At 49.8% G+C, this 18,838-nt stretch overlaps 2 protein-coding genes across 4 annotated transcripts in view; one reads left to right on the forward strand and one right to left on the reverse strand.

Annotated features, from left to right (window-relative positions):
- The first annotated feature begins 660 nt into the window (after nucleotides 1-660).
- Nucleotides 661-11,542, forward strand: Proz (protein Z, vitamin K dependent plasma glycoprotein). 2 transcript variants are annotated; one of them, XM_029480816.1, is made up of 8 exons: nucleotides 661-1,112; nucleotides 3,272-3,435; nucleotides 4,645-4,669; nucleotides 5,289-5,402; nucleotides 6,622-6,753; nucleotides 7,226-7,308; nucleotides 8,261-8,378; nucleotides 8,884-9,074. In XM_029480816.1, the coding sequence occupies exons 1-8, from the start codon at nucleotides 1,043-1,045 to the stop codon at nucleotides 8,901-8,903; spliced, it is 726 nt and encodes a 241-aa protein (XP_029336676.1). In that variant the 5' UTR covers nucleotides 661-1,042; the 3' UTR covers nucleotides 8,904-9,074. The 2 variants fall into 2 exon arrangements, with proteins under 2 accessions (XP_029336676.1, XP_021025703.1); XM_021170044.2 differs by lacking the exon at nucleotides 8,884-9,074 and adding an exon at nucleotides 9,222-11,542 and having other exon boundaries at nucleotides 664-1,112.
- Nucleotides 11,543-13,594: 2,052 nt separating this feature from the next.
- Pcid2 (PCI domain containing 2) overlaps nucleotides 13,595-18,838 on the reverse strand; it is a 24,150-nt gene continuing 18,906 nt past the window's right edge. For both annotated transcript variants that reach the window (XM_029480857.1, XM_029480858.1), the window contains 5 exons: nucleotides 16,744-16,844; nucleotides 15,360-15,433; nucleotides 15,105-15,230; nucleotides 14,030-14,153; nucleotides 13,595-13,762 (listed from right to left, as the gene is read on the reverse strand). In XM_029480857.1, the coding sequence (XP_029336717.1) occupies nucleotides 13,673-13,762; nucleotides 14,030-14,153; nucleotides 15,105-15,230; nucleotides 15,360-15,433; nucleotides 16,744-16,844 (515 nt within the window). In that variant the 3' untranslated portion in view covers nucleotides 13,595-13,672. The remainder of the gene's footprint in view (nucleotides 13,763-14,029; nucleotides 14,154-15,104; nucleotides 15,231-15,359; nucleotides 15,434-16,743; nucleotides 16,845-18,838) is intronic.

The raw sequence follows: 18,838 nt of genomic DNA on the forward strand, positions 1-18,838 counted from the left end.
TGTCTGTGTCCATACGTGTGTCCATCCCATTGTATTGAGAAGGCCCACTCTCTTTGTTGTCTCGTGTCTACCTCGGGCTCTTACAGATTTCCCAGCTCTTCTTCCTCAGAGCTCGCTGAGTGCTGACGGGAAGGATTTGGAGCCCTCTTCTCAAGTGGCTGTTGTTGGTTTTAAGATTAGTTTTAACAGTGTGTAAATAAATGTCCACATGGGATGGATCTCTCCAGCCTTTCCCTAAGACACAGCACAGAGAGACCTCCAGACTGCCTGAACGTCACCTGCTTGATCCTAGAAAATTAATTTCCAGCTTGGGTCACTCACGAAAGATACAGTTGAATTTGTTTCTCATCCAACTTTTAAAAAACAACTCCACAGTGTCTGCATCAAAGATAGGGTGCTGCCCTCTCTGTCTTCTTCACTCTCTCTACCTTAATAAATAATTGTGCTTATAGGTGTCGTTAGATTTTTGCCCCTGTGATTGTCCTTCATTCAACCAAAGATACAGGCACCTGCTGCACTGATGGAAGGACACATTTGCTCACGATACTTTNGTCTCCTCCTACTCCAGCGTCCCTGTGCGTCTGGCTCCAGACANGCCAGCTGGCTTCCTCCTGCGTGCCTCAGATCCTGCTGTGCACTCTCACCAAGGTCTTTCACCTGCCCATTTTCATCATGGAACTTTGCACTGTAAAATTCCCTTCCCTGTTAATGCTACCTGCCTCTCCTCTGTAANACTACACATTCCCTGCAGTGGCATCCTTCCCACTCACTGCTGTGCCCGGACCCAGGAAGGTGCCTTGTGGGGGAATTGAGCCCACCTGTGCAGCAGAGACCCCCTCCACGTCTATCTCTCCCTAACAGTAAATGCAGGAAGGGAGCGGAATGAGAGTGAGCCTCCTCCTCGAGCCTCTGGGTCCATGGGTCATCTAGGCTAGCCTCTGTGTGTTCTAAGGCACACACTGACCGCAGTGCTTCCCGGGGCCCTGGACTTTGGCTGTTTGCAGACTTTGCTCTGCCTGGGCCAGCCAGGCTCTGGGTTAGCATGGCTGGCTGCATCTTGCTGCTCCGGGGCTTCATCCTTACCCTCATCCTGCACCAGGTGGAGCTTTCCGGTAGGCACTTGCTGTTTCGTTCTTTTGAAAATGTTCTCGCTTTTCCCCATTAATTTATTTATTCACTTTAGAATCTGATTGCACCTCCCTTCATCCTAGTACCCCCCTCACACAACCCCTCCCCCCCCCTCCCCTTCTCCTCTGCAAAGGGGGAGGGCCCCCCGGGTACCAACCCATCCTGGCATATCAAGTAACTGAAGGGCAAAACATTTTCTTAAGGCAGAGTCTTATTCTATAGCTCAAGCTGGTCTAGGACTTACTATGTAGTTCAGTCTATCTTCAGCTCTTGGCAATCCTCCTGCCTCAGTTTCCCACATGCTAGAACCACAGGAATGAATCACCAGACCTAGCCATCTCATCCTTGGGACACTCAATGGTTCTAGAGATGATCCGGTCTCTAGGGGATTGAAAGGACAAGCCATGATCTCATTCTCCCTCCTGAAAGTCAGTGTGGTAACAGCTGAGAGGAGCGGGNACCTATCAGGCCAAGTACAGCCTAAGTTGTGCAGGATGAGACCAGGCTGGCNGCCCCTTAGCCAAAGCTAGGCTGCAGCCTGTCTATGTGCCAGATGTTCTTATTCTGTGCCAGAGGACCGCGGGACAGCTAGCCTGGGCCTGGATCCACCCTGGAGCATCTAAGCTTTCTGTGGCACTCCTGGCCTCTCTTGAGTCTCCTCAGGGCCATCTGTGTGTGGTTCCAGGCCGCTGACCTCCACTCTCTCTGACTTCCACACTCCCTCCGTTCAGACCTCACACTCCTGTGGGAGCGTTTGCTCAATGCTAACTCCCTGTGAGGATGGAGCCCACACGGGCAAGTTCTGTCTGCCAGCTCTCCGCACTCACCCGGGCCTGAGCACAAAGGTGCTCAGAAAATCACAGTTGTCGGGTTGAGCCTGCCGAGCCTTGTGATCTGCATGTATGGGACTACTTGGTACCTTGCACAGTGGAGTGTGTGTGTGTGTGTGTGTGTGTGTGTGTGNGAGAGAGAGAGAGAGAGAGAGAGAGACCACTGTCAACTTGCTGTTGACAGTGACCGTGAGCTGGATGCTCCTGGTAAGTAGGACCAGATCTCTAAGTCCTGTGATGGCATCTGTTGTTGTTGTGGACAAAGCCTTGTTGCCACATCAACACCAAGCTGTGTCCATCTTTCTGGCAGGCTGNTCTCTCCTCAGACCACTGCCCAAAGAGTCCAAGGTGGCAGCATGGGTAGGAGGCACTCAGAGCCCAATTCTGCCCTATGAATGTGCAGGAAGGAAAACCATGTGGGCTTGAGCTGGGCCTAAGGGAGCAACTTAGCCTACCCTAGTGTACCCTGAGCCCAGAGCTGTCTGTCTGTCTGCCTGTTCAGGACTCCTTCCTACTGTGGAGAAGCCACNTGATCCCTGTGTCTTAGTTAGGGTTTTACTGCTGCAAACAGACACCATGACCAAGACAACTCTTGTAAGAACAACATTTAATTGGGCTGGCTTACAAATTTAGAGGTTCAATCTATTATCATCAAGGTGGGAACATGGCAGCATCCAGGCAGGCATGGTGTGGGAGGAGCTAAGAGTTCATCTGAAGGCTGTTAGCANAATATTGATTTCCAGGCAGCTAGGATAAGGGTCTTAAAGCCCACACCCACAGTGACACACCTACTCCAACAGGGCCACANCTTCTAGTAGTGCCACTCCCTTGGCCAAGCATATGCAAGCCATGACATCCTATATTCCTGTATTTCTTGTTCACACAAGGATGCCCTCCACTCTCTATAAAGCACTTGGTGACCTACTGTGTATCTGTCCACAGGTGTTGCATTTTTGTGACACCAAGATTGAAAAGTGCCAGGGTAGATAACATTGAGGCAGACGATGGTGTGCCTGCCCATGTCTTCATGCTTCTGTGTGGACACTCACCTATCGCAGCTGAGGGGGCATGGACTCTCACCTACTGCAGCTGACATAGCGTGGCTTCTCTGGGCCTGGATCCTCGATCCATAAAATTGCCAATGTGCCTGCCTAAAACTCACAAGGGCCATCTACTCACTCAACCAAGAGAAAGTACATGCCCAGCCGAGGATGCATAGAGCAGGCCCTGCTGACCAGTGGGGAACAGCGTGCGCTGGCTGAGGTCCTGGGTGAGAGAGGGCCCCCTGCTCACACTGTTCCGCCTCTCTGCAGTGTTTCTTCCAGCCCCGAAGGCAAACAACGTTCTGCGGAGGTGGAGGCGGGCCAGTTTGTACTTCCTGGAAGAAATCTTCCAGGGAAACTTGGAGAAGGAGTGTTACGAGGAAGTCTGCAACTATGAGGAGGCAAGAGAAGTGTTTGAAAATGATGTCATCACGGTACGAAAGCTCTCAGTGCCCGTGTGCTGTCTAACTGTTCAGGCACAGTTGTCTCAGGACTAACTAGTCCGTTTCCTTATGCTGGGGTTGGCGCAAGCCTGACCTCACACATGAGAAAGGAGACCTAGAGATGCAGCAAGAGCCTCAGCAGCAGGTGAGGACCCACTCCCTTCTGGTCAGGCTGCCTTGCTGGGGAGACCTGCCCATCACGCCACAGCNGAAGCACCGGTCTCTGCTGCTTGCACGTGCCAGGAGAATTTTAGAAAGACGAAACTTTCCCCTTACAGACTCACAGCAGGAACACTCCCCATGGCCCTTGATTAAGGAACATCTTTTCTCACACATGCATTTACACTAAACGGTCAGGTAAGAGTTCGACGTTTTTAATGATTCATGAGTTCTGCCACAGGCAGAAAGAGGGAAATGTAAGNAACACTGACGATTTCCATGTAAACTCCTGAGAATANGGTTGTAAAATATTTAATATCAATTNCCCAGGCTAGGGTGTGGTGTGCTGGCAGAGTGCTTGTCGGGTTCAGCCCCCAGCAGGGCAATAGTTTGACGTGTAAAGGTAGCAATAGTGTAGCAATATTTAAAACTGGTTGTGAGTAAAACATTGACCTCTTGTCCATAGAGTGTTTAAATATTTTTAATTATAGCTTCCTAAAGGCTCAGAGGCTATAGAGGATCCTTCTGAAACAGCCAATCTGACATTTAAAGAAAACAATGAAAGGTTTTTAAGTAGCCCACCCTAACTTTAAATTTGTGAGGGGAACAGCAAGTGTGACATCATCCACACATCATTTGGAAGTATGGTTTGGGGACACACCACATGTCTGAGTAGCTCACTTGGATGCGGCCTTCACTCCAGCCTCCCCCATGAGCCTTTACAGTTATAACCACTTATTTTTTTAAGAAATAGGTCAAGATTTTGCCACACACTTCTGTAGAGTTGAGGTAGAAAGCAGCTGGGGAAGAGACACAGTGTAGCTTTGTGTGCTCACACACGCCACTCCCTCCCTGTGAGGCATGGGAAGTACCTAGCATAGAATATTCCACTCCTGTTCCGTGTAATTAGAAACCACACACAAAAAATTCCACATTGTCTGGATGAGTGAGTAAAATCCACANATTCTCATCTGGAGCCCATCCATGGTAGACTGAATACACCAAGACCTGTGGTAACATTCTTACCTTTTGCCTCCACAGGATGAGTTCTGGAGACAATATNGGGGTGAGTGCCTTCCCAGCTCTCTGGCTTGTGTTTCTTCCTCTTCTGCTCTGAGATGGGTCTCCACTGGGGCCCATGGATTCATATTCTAAGCCTCTGGCTCCTGGGAGGGACAGGGTGTCTGCCAGGGGAGGGCAATGGTTCTGAGGCTCTCCCTAGCAGGACCACAATGAGGCCTCTGGTTTCAGTGTGTTGCTATCTGGGGTTCCCAGGCAGCTAGGGCTCAGGCAACAGCCAGGAGCCCCCTCCCCACAGCATACCTTGTCCTACTTCAGGGAAGGAGCAGACCATAGGCCAGAAGTTGTGAATCAGACTGCAGAGAACTGTGGCTGTAACCAGATGTTTGTCTTGGGGTCTGCTCTGCAGGCTCCTCAGGAGTAGCATGGGATGGGTGTCAGCAGAAAGAGGTGTAAAGCAGAATGGAGAACACGGGTGGGTGAACTTAAAGACACTGATATGAGTCGTGCGTGATAGTAATGTCAAGAGATGCATAGGGGTCACACAGCACCCAGTGGGACTGCAAGCACCTGGAACGTGGCCTTCTCTGCCCTGGGGGAGCAAGCTCGGGGTGGTCCTGGCTCAAGGATTCCACAATGCGGGCTCAGAGNTCCTTCTTCCACAGGTGGCTCTCCGTGCGTCTCCCAGCCCTGCCTCAACAACGGGACATGCAAGGACCACATCCGCANCTACAGCTGCACGTGCTCTCCGGGCTATGAGGGCAAGACCTGTGCAATGGGTGAGGCTCCGCCCANCCCCAATCCTTGTCCGAAGTCACACACAGCAGCTCGCTCAGGCACAAGAGGGTGCCCAGGAACCGGGAACCGTGGATACGCTCATCTCAGGGGGCTCCTTGATTCCCCTATTCTATCCCTCCCTGGAAATCAGGCCACAGGTGCTGGCTGCTTCCTGTGACCCACCGTCTGGCCCCAGTTCTGTTGACATTTCACAGCATAGGGGGTCTCTTCTTTCCTTCTCTTTCCCCACCATTCCCATTAATCCATAATTAGCGTTCAAGTTGGAAGGGCAGGATGCAAATGTGTCTGACTGGCACGCTAGTCNGGGAAACTCCAGATAGAGAGAAACCAAAGCAAAGCTTCATGAGTAAATGGTCCTATTTTAAGTTGTAGGAATTAATTCTAGGGTCCCATATGTGCAGGCAAATGCTCTTTCACTGAGCAACATCTCCAGGTTTTTAACTTTCTATTTTGATCAGGTACTGAGTATATTCCCCAGACTGGCCTTGAACTTGCTACACCTGGGGCTAGAAAGATGGCTCACANGTTAAGAGGGCTGCCTGCTCTTCCAGGTACAATTNCCAGCATTAGCACCAGGCCTGACTAAGAACAGTCCCTAAACACCCACGCGAGTGACTTCATGGGACCGAGGGAATGNACTCCTGATAATTGTTGACTACAGGAATACATGCATCTAACTCTCCCTGTGTCTCTGGTAGCCCAGAGCCAGCTCTGTGGAGAAAAGGTTCTTCACCCTTCACTCTCAACTCCTGATCCCCGGCCATCACCTCCCAGGTGATGCTTTGGGTGTGTCCCACCTGGACTGTACCATGGAACCTCAGCCCTACCTCAGCTGCTCAGCCTTCTGTTCTGGGCTCTGACCCCCTCTTGGTCCCATCTCTGTTCTTTTAAGGAACAGTCCAAAAACAGCAGCGGTTGTGTTGGGAAACAACTGGGAACGTAGACGTTCAAGTAGTGGAAGACATACATGTGTGACTCCTCTTCAGGCCAAACATAGGTGCCACCTCACTGCGTCTCCATGAGTCTCCTGGGACACTGGAGTGTGGGAAGCTTTCTATGAGGACTATAGCTGTGTTACNATGCTTATATTTCCCTTGTACATATANCATACACGCAACACCAGGGCCGGCACAGGTAGACAATGATCAACTGTTCCACACCAGCAAGGCGGGTTCTAGCTTTTCCTTCCTTCCCTTTCAGCTAAAAATGAATGTCACTTAGAGAGGATGGATGGATGCCAGCATTTCTGCCACCCGGGGCAGTCATCTTACATGTGCAGTTGTGCGAAGGGCTACAAGCTGGGCAAGGACCAGAAATCATGCGGTCCAAGTGGTGAGTTCTCACAGAGGTAGGGAGCGACCCTCCACTCCACCTCCCTTCAGGCCTGGGGGCTGGAGTGCTGTGGATACTTAGATGCAGTTGCTGACTCCCGGGTTTTGGCCTTTACAGCAGAGCAACCGGAAGTGCTCTGTGTCAGAAGGCCAATGACTCTCTTATTCCCCTAACTAATCCCGAGAGCAGGCAGTTCAGCTTCACCCTGCTCCCACGGGCACCAGTGACCTCCTCTCTGCCAGTGCTCAGATGAGACTTTAGGCCAGTGCCACCGTGGACCCCACATCTGCTCAGATGAGACTTTAGGCTTAGTGCCACCGTGGACCCCACGTCTGCTCAGATGAGACTTTAGGCTTAGTGCCACCGTGGACCCCACGTCTGCTCAGATGAGACTTTAGGCCAGTGCCACCGTGGACCCCACATCTGCTCAGAAGATACTGATTTTCTCCCCATGTTGCTGCCACAAATGAAGACAAATGCGCATGCGGGGNCCTGACTTCCGAACACATCNGAATGACTAAAAGCATCCAGAGCCTGCCTCGCTTCCCGTGGCAGGTAATAGCACTGGGTCATAGCGTCTATTTTGTTGCAAACTCTGCTCTGTTGTTTCCATTTTCTTGTCCAAGAGAGGTGCCGACTGAGAGGATTAGGAAAAGCTCTTTCCTGGGCGCAGACTCGGCTCTCTGCATCCTTTGCTCCTTCAAAGTGTGAGTTGGTCACATCCACCAGGATATGCCATGGGTGTCTGACCAGTGGCTTTCTGCTTGTGCTTTATGCCACAGCCGAGCAACAGGGGTGGGGCGGCTTTCTATGCACATCCCCCTGCCTGGATTCTAGGCTACTATGTTGCCCTCCCATTTTTCTCTTTGTTCTCCTTTTCCATTGACCGTTGACCAATTTAGAATTTAAGCATTGGAGGCTGCTCACCTGACAGTCGCTCTTGACAGGTGTCAAATGTAATTTGTCCACAATATGTAAGATTCTCTCTGTTCCCCAGTTCTGTGCCCTTCCCTGTAAGTCCCAGCTACTTGGCCAGTAATTGAGTCCTTGCTTGTTCTGCGTCGTAACTCTGCAACATGCACCTTGTTTGGTCCTTGTGGTCTATGCTACCATCTTGGCTTTGACTTCCCTATTTTCCACTCTGTTCATGACTCTCTGTGGCAGACTTGGTCCTCTACTTCATTACACCCCATGGAATAGCCCCCTCAGAGTGGGTATAGCACTCATCATGTCAGCAGTGAAGAAGTTTCCAGTAGTCACACTAATATAAGTAAGAACAGACGAAAACAGTTTCAATATTTTTAATTCAATCTAATATTTATTTATTTATTTATTTATTTAGGTTTTTCGAGACAGGGTTTCTCTGGGTAGCCCTGGCTGTCCTGGAACTCACTTTGTAGACCAGGCTGGTCCTGAACTCAGAAATCCGCCTGCCTCTGCCTCCCGAGTGCTGGGATTAAAGGCGTGCGCCACCACGCCCGGCTCCCATTTTCTTTTTTTTTTAAAGGTCAGATTAACAAATTCGGAAGGAGAAGACTTCTGTGCTGGCGTGTTACTACAGGAAGACTTCGTGTTGACAACAGCAAAGTGTTCGTTATTGCACAGCAACATCAGTGTAAAAGCAAGTAAGTAGCTCTTCTGTGAACTCGATAAGCGCTCATAAATAAAGCAACCCAACAGAGGAATAAAATGATTTTTTTTCTACTGGAAATGTTGTTTCTAAGGTAAGACACAAAACAGCATCAGTAATACAGCAATAGCTGTAAACTGCAAGCATGGACAAACAAGACAAGTCTAGTAACATGTGGGCACAGCAGGCCAGTGCTAAGTAGCATGTAGACCAGGCCGAGTCCCAGCAGCAGAGCCACCACCTGGACCTGGAGGGCTGGCTGAGGGCCAGAGGAGCTGGGTTCAAATCCCTCCTCCCAGAGGAGTGGGGTTCAAATTCCTCCTCCCTATCATCTTGGGCTGCAATCCCATCTCTTTATCTGTAGCTTCATTCTCCATCCCGAAGATGCAGACAACTGTTTCTCCCTGTTGGAAAGTTCCTATAATCGGCTATGGATATGCTTAACAGCAAATGTGAGCCTTGAAGTGACCATGTCTCACTGCTTATCTTTAAATACTTAGGTGAACAATCTGGTAGCTGAGACTCCACCCCCACCCCCATCCTGAACAAGCCAAATGTGCTGAGAAGCCCTGAGCANCCTGTTCAGATGGGCCTGGAGCCGTTCCTTTTCAGCGTCCCCTGTTTTCTAACCACTCCCCGTGCTGTCCTGTATTCCAGAATAAACATTTGGCTTTTTTTAGAGGACAGTGAATGAGTGGGCTCGGCTCACTTTGATCTACACTCAAGTCCCAGAACACTGCTGCTGGCCGCCAGGGTTTCACTGAGCAGTCAGTACCTGGTGGCTATCTCACCTTTGCAGACAAAACCTTGTAAGCTGGCTGGTTGCTCATGATTTCAGATGCTGACCAGAGGATCGGGATCAAGAGCACTCACGTGCACATGCGCTATGACGAGGAGTCAGGGGAGAACGACGTGTCACTGTTGCAGCTGGAGGAGCCCTTGCAGTGCCCCAGCTCTGGGCTCCCCGTCTGTGTCCCAGAGAGGGACTTTGCAGAGCATGTCCTCATCCCTGGAACGGAGGGTCTCCTCAGTGGCTGGATGCTTAATGGCACAGACCTGGCCACCACACCGACGATGCTGTCAGTCACACAAGCAGATGGGGAGGAATGTGAACAGATCCTGAATGTAACGGTCACTACGAGNACAAGCTGTGAGCANGGCAGTGTGGTGATGGGGCCTTGGGTGGAAGGAAGTGTGGTGACCCGCGAACACAAGGGCACCTGGTTCCTCACGGGGATCCTAGGCTCGCCACCACCGCCAGGGCAATCGCACATGCTCCTCACCACAGTCCCGAGATACTCCATGTGGTTTAAACAGATCATGAAGTAGCTGAAATCCAACAACATGGCTGCCAGAGGGTCAAATCCGGTCACAGTTAGCACTGGAAGATGACCTCTTATTCCTTGGAACTTTACATTTTTCTTTACTCTTGAGAATTTCATACACACATATAATGAAATGTGACTACACCCACATCCCATTTCCCTTCTNTAACTCCATTTATATTTCCTAAGACTCCACTAAGTTCAGTTAGCGCTACCTCTGTGNGTATGGTGTGGGGCCATCCACTGGAGCACCCTCAGAACTACACAATTTTCCTCAGTGGGGAGTGTGGCAGGGAGCACCCCCCATCTATGTCAGAATCTGGCTTGATCTTGCGCAGTCTTGACCAGGTCACCCCACCAGAGTAGGGGGTCTTGCTGAGTCTGTTCCCACCAGAAGGCGCTCTTTTTGACATCCCTCCTACCTCTCAGCTCTATGTTCTTCCCCATTCTCTTGGACGNTTTTCCCTAAGCCTTGGTGGAGGTGGAGGTGTGGGTGTAAGAGAAAGGGAGTTGGGACCTGTTGATTAAGATGTCCCCCATAGGCCTGAGCCCTCGGCCCCTTACTCTCACTAACGCTTTGACTAATTATAGATCTTTGCATTAACTGCGGCCCATTATGAGAAGAGGGTTCTTTGACCAAAGCTGCCAACAGCCCAGCTCTATGGTATGAGCACAAATATTTAGAAGGTAATTTTTAACATGACCATTTAGCAAAGTAACACTAGCAGCTTCTACCCTAGACCTGTGACCTCCCAGTCACAAGCTTTTGGCCGAGATTATAGCTTCAGGCATGGAATCCCTGGGAAGCAGGCCTCACAATCAACCAGAAAGCAGCTCTGTACCCCATAATAGTTCTGCCACAATTGCACCAATGTGCACATCTTGCCTGGCATGTCAGTGTTGTGGATGAGGGTCCAGCACTGGGTAAGACCACTGTTGCCTCTGCTGTTCCTATAGCTAGCACAGGCCTCTGGCCTTATGAAAGCTAGCCAGCAAGGAGTTTCTTTGGTAATTTTTATCCAAACAGAGGCCTTAAGGGAAAAAAAATAGGATTTGTGAAATAAAATCAGTGTCAGTCGTAAACGGGCCGAGTTACTGAGTGGAGAGAGGCTGTGAACACACGTGGTTGTGTCACAGTTAGTCTATCGAATACTGGAACAGGAGTCTCAGAGCTACCAGGGAGATGCAAGGGCAGCCTCATTCTGATTCTGCTAGGTAGAGGAGAGCAGGCTTAATACTGAAGAGGGTCCTGGACCTCCTGACAAGGCTGTAGCTAGACACGCTGGGTGAAGCCCCTCAGCNGATTCCAGGAGTGCGACAGCCTCTCAACTCAGCCCTGTGGTTGGTGAGGCTGTGCTTATGCAAGATCTTAGTTTCCTGTGCCTCAGCACCCTCATCTCTAAGAGGAATAGCTCAACTGTGGCTATGACGACATTTAAAAGGGGAGGAAAAGGCAGGTACACTGAGCCCCAAGTCTGAAGATAGACTGGGCTGTGAAATAAGGCACTGTCTCAAACGAACAAATATAAGGGGCCAAAGCAGTGTACCCTTAGGCAAGAGATAAGTGTGAGTATTTAATGTTGATGCAAACTAGCTACAATAATGTATGGGTCTATGTGCCCACGAACTAGGAGTACACATACAGGACACCAGAGATAGCACACAGCACACAGTGTGGAGACACACACTGTGGAGACATCACACAGACACACACTGTGGACACAGCACACACTGTGGAGAGGTTGCTTCTTTAATTTCCAAATTCAACTATTCATCACTTCAATCAGGTTCTGACTTGCGATGTCAGTGTTTAATAAACTACCTGAAAAGTTGACTCTGTTGCTTCTAAACTCAGAACTATGGGATCCTGGATGCTNATAGCAACCCTAATATTTGAATTGTTACAAGGATGCCACTCTACAGGGTCAGCTCTTCATGGCAGCTCTGCAGGAGGTAANACCATAGACATGGACACAGGAGGGCAGGCTCAGCCTTGGTGGAGCTCATCAGCTCTACCAGCCTGGGGCCACGACCATGGACATGGCAAAGGCAGTGTTCTCAGCTGGAAAGTGGTGCAACTCATACCACAGGCACCTCTTCCTTTGGCCCTGTTCTGGAACCCAGCTTCAGCTGCTGGAGATGGCCACATGGAGAATACAAGCTGTCCACGCACACCCTGTTGAGCCCAATATCCAAGCCCATATTCAGGAGTGAGCCACCTTCTAGCCCCCAGGACCATCACATGGAGCAGTTGCCTAAAGCNACAAAGCCTTGACCAGGCAAAGATTTGGGCAAAGTCAGGATANTGATGCCTCCTGGCATAGGTTGGGTGATTTTGCCATCCTGCGAGAGGATGCTAATGAAGCAGCCACGTAAACGTCCTGCACCATGCCCCGTGGAGAACACGTAAGCTCCCCCACAGCTCGTCTGCACAAGGAACGGCTTCTAACTACAAAAACTCTGCAGAGACTAACAAATCGTTAGCCTTTCCACATCAGTGCACTTCTCATAAACGGGGGACAAGCCTCACATCGTGGCACCCACCTGGTCTGGGGACACAGAGGCAAGAATAGCATCATGTGGAAGCATGGTCTACATAGAGTTCCAGGCCAGCCAGGCTGTATAAAGAGACCCTACCTCAGACATACAGATGGACGGGCAGATGTGCGGGTGGGCAGGCAGGCAGACAAATACAGAGATGATAGATAGACAAATGAACAAAATAAACAACACACAGAGGAAACAGACACTCTTAAGAAGTTGGAGTATTGGGGGCTGGAGAGCTGGCTCAGTGGTAAGGAGCACCAGCTGCTCTTCCAGAGGACTTGGGTTCAATTCCCAGCATCCACAGCTATTTGTAACTCCAGGATCTGACCCCCTTCAAACAGACATACATGCAGACAAAGCACAAACGCACATAAAATAAATAAACTATTTATTTAAAAAAAGGAAGAGAAGGAGGAAGGAAGAGGGAGAGCTGGACCGTACCCAGTGCTGCGGGATGCACTGTGCCCAGAACCTTCTGCTGAAGCCCCGCCCGGGCTAACTGTCTAGAGGAAGGGTCTCTGGAAGGGGTTAAGCTGGATAAAGCTGCAGGGTGAGGGCCCNACAGGACAGTGGCTACAGGAAACGGAAGAGAGGCAGAGGACAGGCTCAGAAGGGACCATAACCAGAGCCCAACAGCCAGGTCCTGTCTTAGTACTGCACAGTCTTTACAACTGTTGGAATTTACATCAGACTAACTCTTGCTTTTCTTAAAAACGATGTATTTATTTATGTATGTATGCCTGTTTGCCTGAGTGAGGTTTTGTACACGTGTGCAGGAGCCTGTGGAGGCCAACGAAGGCAATGGGTCCCCTAGAACTGGAGTTAGACGGCTGTGAGCTGCCATGTGGGTGTTAGGAATCAAACACACATCCTCTGGCAGAGCAGTAGCTGTTCTCGCCTGAACCATCTCTCCACCCCTAAATTCTACTTTTAAAAAGAAGCCTCAAGTTAATCCAGCATGCTGAGCTCACAATGCTGACACTCTGCATATGAAAACAGATATGTTATATAACAACAAACAGTAAAGAACTCGAGCCACTTGTATAAACTTGGGTTACCTTTTTAAGAAAGAGAGAGAGAGAAAGGAAGGAAGGAGAGGGGGATGGAGGGAGGAAGGAGAGGGGGAGGGAGGGAAGAAGGGAGGGGGGGCGGGAAGGAACCCTACAAAATGTCACAAAGGCAGCCTCCATAAACAAACTGAAGCCCAGCTGTCTCCTTCCTGGAAGCTCACAAGCACCACAGGCCAGCAGCAGGGTGTTGGTCCATCTTGAAAAAGAACTCCAGGTCTTGGCAAGGCTGGCATGAGTTAGGACACTGGAAACCACAGTGAGTCCCTCAGGTGCTGGCAACTGCACCAGGAGACAGGAGCTGCAGCAGGCAGCGGTAGCAGGAGTGCGCTGTCGGCAAGGCCTGGGCATCAGCACACTGTGGACAGCGGAGGGAAAGGGTTCTGCTTGCTGACGACCAGTTTCTGATGCTGATGGGAGATGTAGCCTTTAATGTGACCCTGAAACAGAGGCCAGGGGAGAGGCTTACACTTCTGAGTCTCAGTCCCATCAAATACAAATGATGATGAAAACTCCCTTCCCTGGGGACACACGTGACAGAGAACACGCTAATACAGGTTATAGCCCTCAATACTGATCCACATGAGGCCCTTTGAATAGTATTTACTGGGGGAAATCAGTTCTACTAGAGCATGCCTTCATCAATAGGTCTCCTGGTGACATCAGCACGTCTCACAGCCCCGCTAAGAGCAGGCAGACTCACGCACCATGTATATCAAGTTGGCCAGAATGCACTGGACCTCGTCAATGTCCACGTCTTCCACGTGCATGAATTTCAAAGCAACCAGAAAGGCGTCTAGAGACAGCTGATGTGTCTTGAGTAACAAATACCTACGAAGAAAAGGAACTACTCTAAGAAACAACAGGACTCAGTGCTTCAGGGACAAGAAGAAGAGCCAGAGGACAGGCAGGGACATTATTTGGTGAGCTAATGTTCAACATATTTTAAGTTCTTACTGATAAGATACACTCTGCAACACGGCCCACAAACAACAGCTATTAAACACAATAGTATATAAGCTTTGTACTGTAAGCAGCCACTGTATGAATAGATATTTAGATATTTTCTGAGTATGTATTAAATCTTCAGTGCATTCTTTATCATGTCAATTAACTCTGAGATGTCTGTGACTTCAGCTCCTCCTTACTATTTCTGACTGACTGCCTTCAGCTATAAAAAGGGTCTCTGTGTGTGTGAGAGGCGGCTGGGACGAGGCCTCAGAAGAGCCACTGCTCAGCATCACACANAAGAAAGGGAACCATCATGCTTAACGCCCTGACACACACAGTGGTGACAGAGGATAAGCCAGCTGCCATGGTAGCAAAGGAAAGAGGACAACAGTTCCACAACCGTGTGGACAGGCAGAAGGCGTCTGGCACCCTAAGATCATGTTGAGTCTATTGCCAAGCTATGTCATTATACAGCCTTCAGGGTCAGCCTCTGTCCCATGAGGGTCAGGATGTTGCCCCTATAGGCTACAATGAGGCTGTATTTGCAAGGCAGCCCACTTTCTTTTTTGCTGTGTCTGTCTGTGTGTGTGTCTATGTGTGTGTCTGTCTCTGTGTGTATATGATGGGTGCGTAATTGTGTGTAAGAATGCAGGTGTGTATGTAGAGTTCAGAGAACAACTTCAGCTGCCAGTCCTTGCCTTGCTGAAAGAGGCTCTCCTTGTCTCTGCTGTTTTTACACCTACTATGGCCTGCACGCTTCCAGCTCTGACGTGGATCCTGGGGCTCAATGCTTGCAGAGCAGCTCTGCTCACTGCGTCCCCAGGCACTCACACTTTCTTGAAGAGGTTCCTGTATGTGATGATCTTCAGCTTCTCCAGGATGAGGAAGATGCCACAGCGAATGAAGAACGTCTCGTGCTTTGCCAGCGCCTCATTGAGCAGCAGCAGGTTGCCCTCACTGGGCAAGAAGAAACACCACGTGGGTCACAGAGCCAAATCACAGAAAGAGAGCTCAGAGGGTTTCCAGGGCAACACGTGTATATCTCCTCTAGCCTCCTGTTCTTAAAGTGTGAAAGCATGGGCCTACCTGACGGCTTTGGTCACTTCTGAAAACTGCATCAGGTGGTACTTCCTCAGGAGCTCGATGGTCGGCATGTGACCCTAGGACAGAAAGTTAGCTTTCCATAACAGAAGCACTCTCACGTTTTAAAAAAATGTATATACGAGTATATCTGTAGTGTACATCACACATGTGCAGGTGCCAAGGCCACACAAGGGCATCTGATCCCCCACAGCTGGAGTTCCAGGCAGCTGTGAGCCACCTGCCATAGACGCTGGGCTCCTAATTCCAAATGTCTGCCAGAGCAACAAGCACTCTTAACCCCTGAGCCATCTCTGCAGCCCAACAGTTCCACTTTTAAGATCAGTAAGATTCTTNTCAAGAGATTACCTTTAAGCAGGGAAACAAAAGCATAGCAAAGCACATGGAAGAAGCTATGCCAGGTGGAAGGCTCAGCAGGTCAAGGCACCTGCCACCACACCTGATGATCGGGGTTCAATTCCCGCAGAGCAGAAGGAGGGACAGTCACCCTCTAAGCTCCGTGAGTGCTGTGGTCTGCACAGGCACACAGAAACACAAAACTCTGGGCACAGCTTTTCAACTCGATGGGTATGACCTCAGTCATGACCTTCCATGTGCTCGGTCACTTACGCACTGAGGGAGGGNAGTGGTAACTGAAGAGACGCCAGGGTAAGCCCAGGGCTGGGGAATGAGAACGTCTCTCAGAGGAGTTAGCTGAGAACGGTCAGTGGAATTGGGGTGGGAGAGGGGCAGCCTCCCTGCTTCCCGTTATCATAAGCAATTCTCAACCATCTGTTTCAGCCACATGCAGCATTGTGTGCCTCCCTCAGCCATGTATTAGTCTTAGATGTGAAAAAGAACCCCTTTGCTTGTACGCTAGGCCAACTGACTAGTCTATCTACCTAGGTGGCGTTCCTGCTCAAGCACCAACTGACCCTCTCAGGGATATGCACCTGCAGCCCATCCACTGGGAAGTGGAGGCAGGAGGGTCAGAGTTCAAGGACAGTCTGGGTTACATTAAGCTGGAAGCCAACCTGAGGTGCATAAGACTGTCTCAAAAATATTTATTTATTATNATTAAGATTCCCACAGGCAGACTGCAATGGTGTTTTTCCTTTCTAGTTAACTCACTGACACGAATCTAGCTTCTAAGAAATATAAGTAACATGTACTGTTTCCCTTGTTCTATGACCNTTACAGTTCAGAGTTTCTGTCACGGGAATAAACACAACAAAGCTCCCTGGAAGGACTTGGAGCTGCGCGGGCATGTGCAGGCACGTGCACACTCTGCTCTGGGCTGTGCGCAAGTCCGGCACACCCCACAGCACAAGCACCGCAACAGCGAGCTACAGTCACAGCACAGCGAGCTACAGTCACCGCACTCACTCACCAGCAGCATCTTCACTGGCAGCAGGTAGATCAGAATCATCCTCTTGTTCTTCTGGCTAGAGCGATGGCAGTGTTCAAAGGCAAACGACAGGTACTCCTCCGCTGCAGAGAACAGGCCCTCACATCAGACCCGAGCACACAGCCCAGATGCTCACCCCTGCCTAGTCTGCCATGACCTTGCTGCAAAAGGCAGGACAGCTTTCCGGCCCTACGCCAAGAACAGCAGCCCTGCCTCATTTCTGTCCCAGGGACTTCTCTCTCTTTTTTTTTTTTTTTTTTTTTTTTTTTTTTTTTTTTTTTGGTTTTTCGAGACAGGGTTTCTCCATATAGCCCTGGTTGTCCTGGAACTCACTCTGTAGACCAGGCTGGCCTCGAACTCAGAAATCCGCCNGCTTCTGCCTCCCGAGTGCTGGGATTAAAGGAGTGCGCCACCACGCCCGGCTTCAGGGACTTCTCTTAATTAAAGTCCACAGCCCCATGGTGGTCAGAGACGGCACAGTTAACAGAAAACTATGTGTGTTAACTTCTAAAGAGATTCTAATTTGCTACAGACATCTGCAGGTCAGCAGATTAATGTTAAAGCTGGAAACCACAAATGCACATCTCCACACCGCTACTCAGGACTCAGGAGTGAGAAAGCCCACCGTGGGCAGCACACAGAGCGCCTGCCACTTAAAACCACCACGCTCAAACATGGTCTGAGATTCTGTGATCTAAGTCTGTCCTGCCCCCAACTGTTAAAGGCAGGGACTCCCATTTCAGGTAAAGAGTCTGAACCTAATAGATTTAAGAATACAGAAAATAAACAGTTTGCCAAGAGACCCTGCCCTCTTGTAGACTGTCCAGTGATACCCCGCAAAGATCTCAGAAGGTTAACCCGCCAATGAGACCTGCTAAGAAGGTGAACAGAACAGGCCTTTCCTCAGGTGCAAAGCCTCAAGGTTCCGAGAGCAGCGTTGGGAGACAGACTTTCCCACACAGGTGAAGTCCTGCTGAGCCAGGCTTGGTTCAAGACTCAGGAAAGAAGGAAGCAAGAACTCCACCTGCTATGGAAGTCTCTCCTGGATTGTCAGGCCACTGACTACAAGACAACAAATATATTTGAAAGCACAGGTCGCTTCACACAGACTGGAATCTGGGGCTGAGGNGCCTGTTACTGGGGCAGGCCTGTGCCATCCACCCCAAGCTATCTCACTAAGAAGCCACAGAGGCAAAGACAACCCAGAGCCGGCTTCCCTCCAGTCAGCACGTTCCTAGTGTGGCCCTTTGGGTGGGGCTGTAGTGGGAAGCCCACAGCCAAGAATACACACACGGGCAGCACGCATTGGCTTCTTATGTTCCTGAATGTGTTCTATTTTGTTAAGAGCTCTCTCAGAGGACTTGGGCTTGGTTCCTAAACCCACACTGGGGGCTCACAACCATTTGTAACTTCTGTTCCAGAGACTCAGACACTGTCTTCTGCCTGGATGGACCCTGCATGCACACAATGCACTTCCTACACACNTGCAGGCAACACTCAATAAAACAAAAATAAATCTTAAAGAAAAGAAAAAGCTGACAGAGGGAATGAGCCTGACAGGCAGGCATGAAGAACCTGAAACCTCAGGACCCAGGAAGTAAAACAGGAAGACAAATGATAGGGAGGGTCTGAAATTAACATTATCTTATAAACAAACAAAGGAGAGGTAAGAAAGGGGAACGCACCTGGGGTAGTTAGGAGGAATGAATCTACTCAAAACACACTGTATGAAATTCTCAAGAAATTGATTTCTTTAAGAGAAAGGAGAGAAGGAAGGGAGGGAGGGAGGAAGGAAGGATAGATGGAGGAGTGGATGGATGGATGGATGGATGGATGGGTGAATTCCTGGCAGAGTTTGAGAGAATACTCAGGGATAGGCCTAGCCTTTTTCAGAGCACAAAATAGTTCAGCAATCCCAAAGGTAAGGCTCAAGACCACTCAGGCTTAAAGTAAATTGGAAGAGCTGGAAGAAAAAGTGCTGAGTGGCAGTGTGAATACACCAACCCCAGCTACATCAGGGTGGCAGTGTGAATACACCAACCCCAGCTACATCAGGGTGGCAGTGTGAATACACCAA

Source organism: Mus caroli, chromosome 8 (genome assembly GCF_900094665.2).
Source record: "Mus caroli chromosome 8, CAROLI_EIJ_v1.1, whole genome shotgun sequence".
In the NCBI taxonomy this organism is placed as follows: Eukaryota; Metazoa; Chordata; class Mammalia; order Rodentia; family Muridae; genus Mus; species Mus caroli.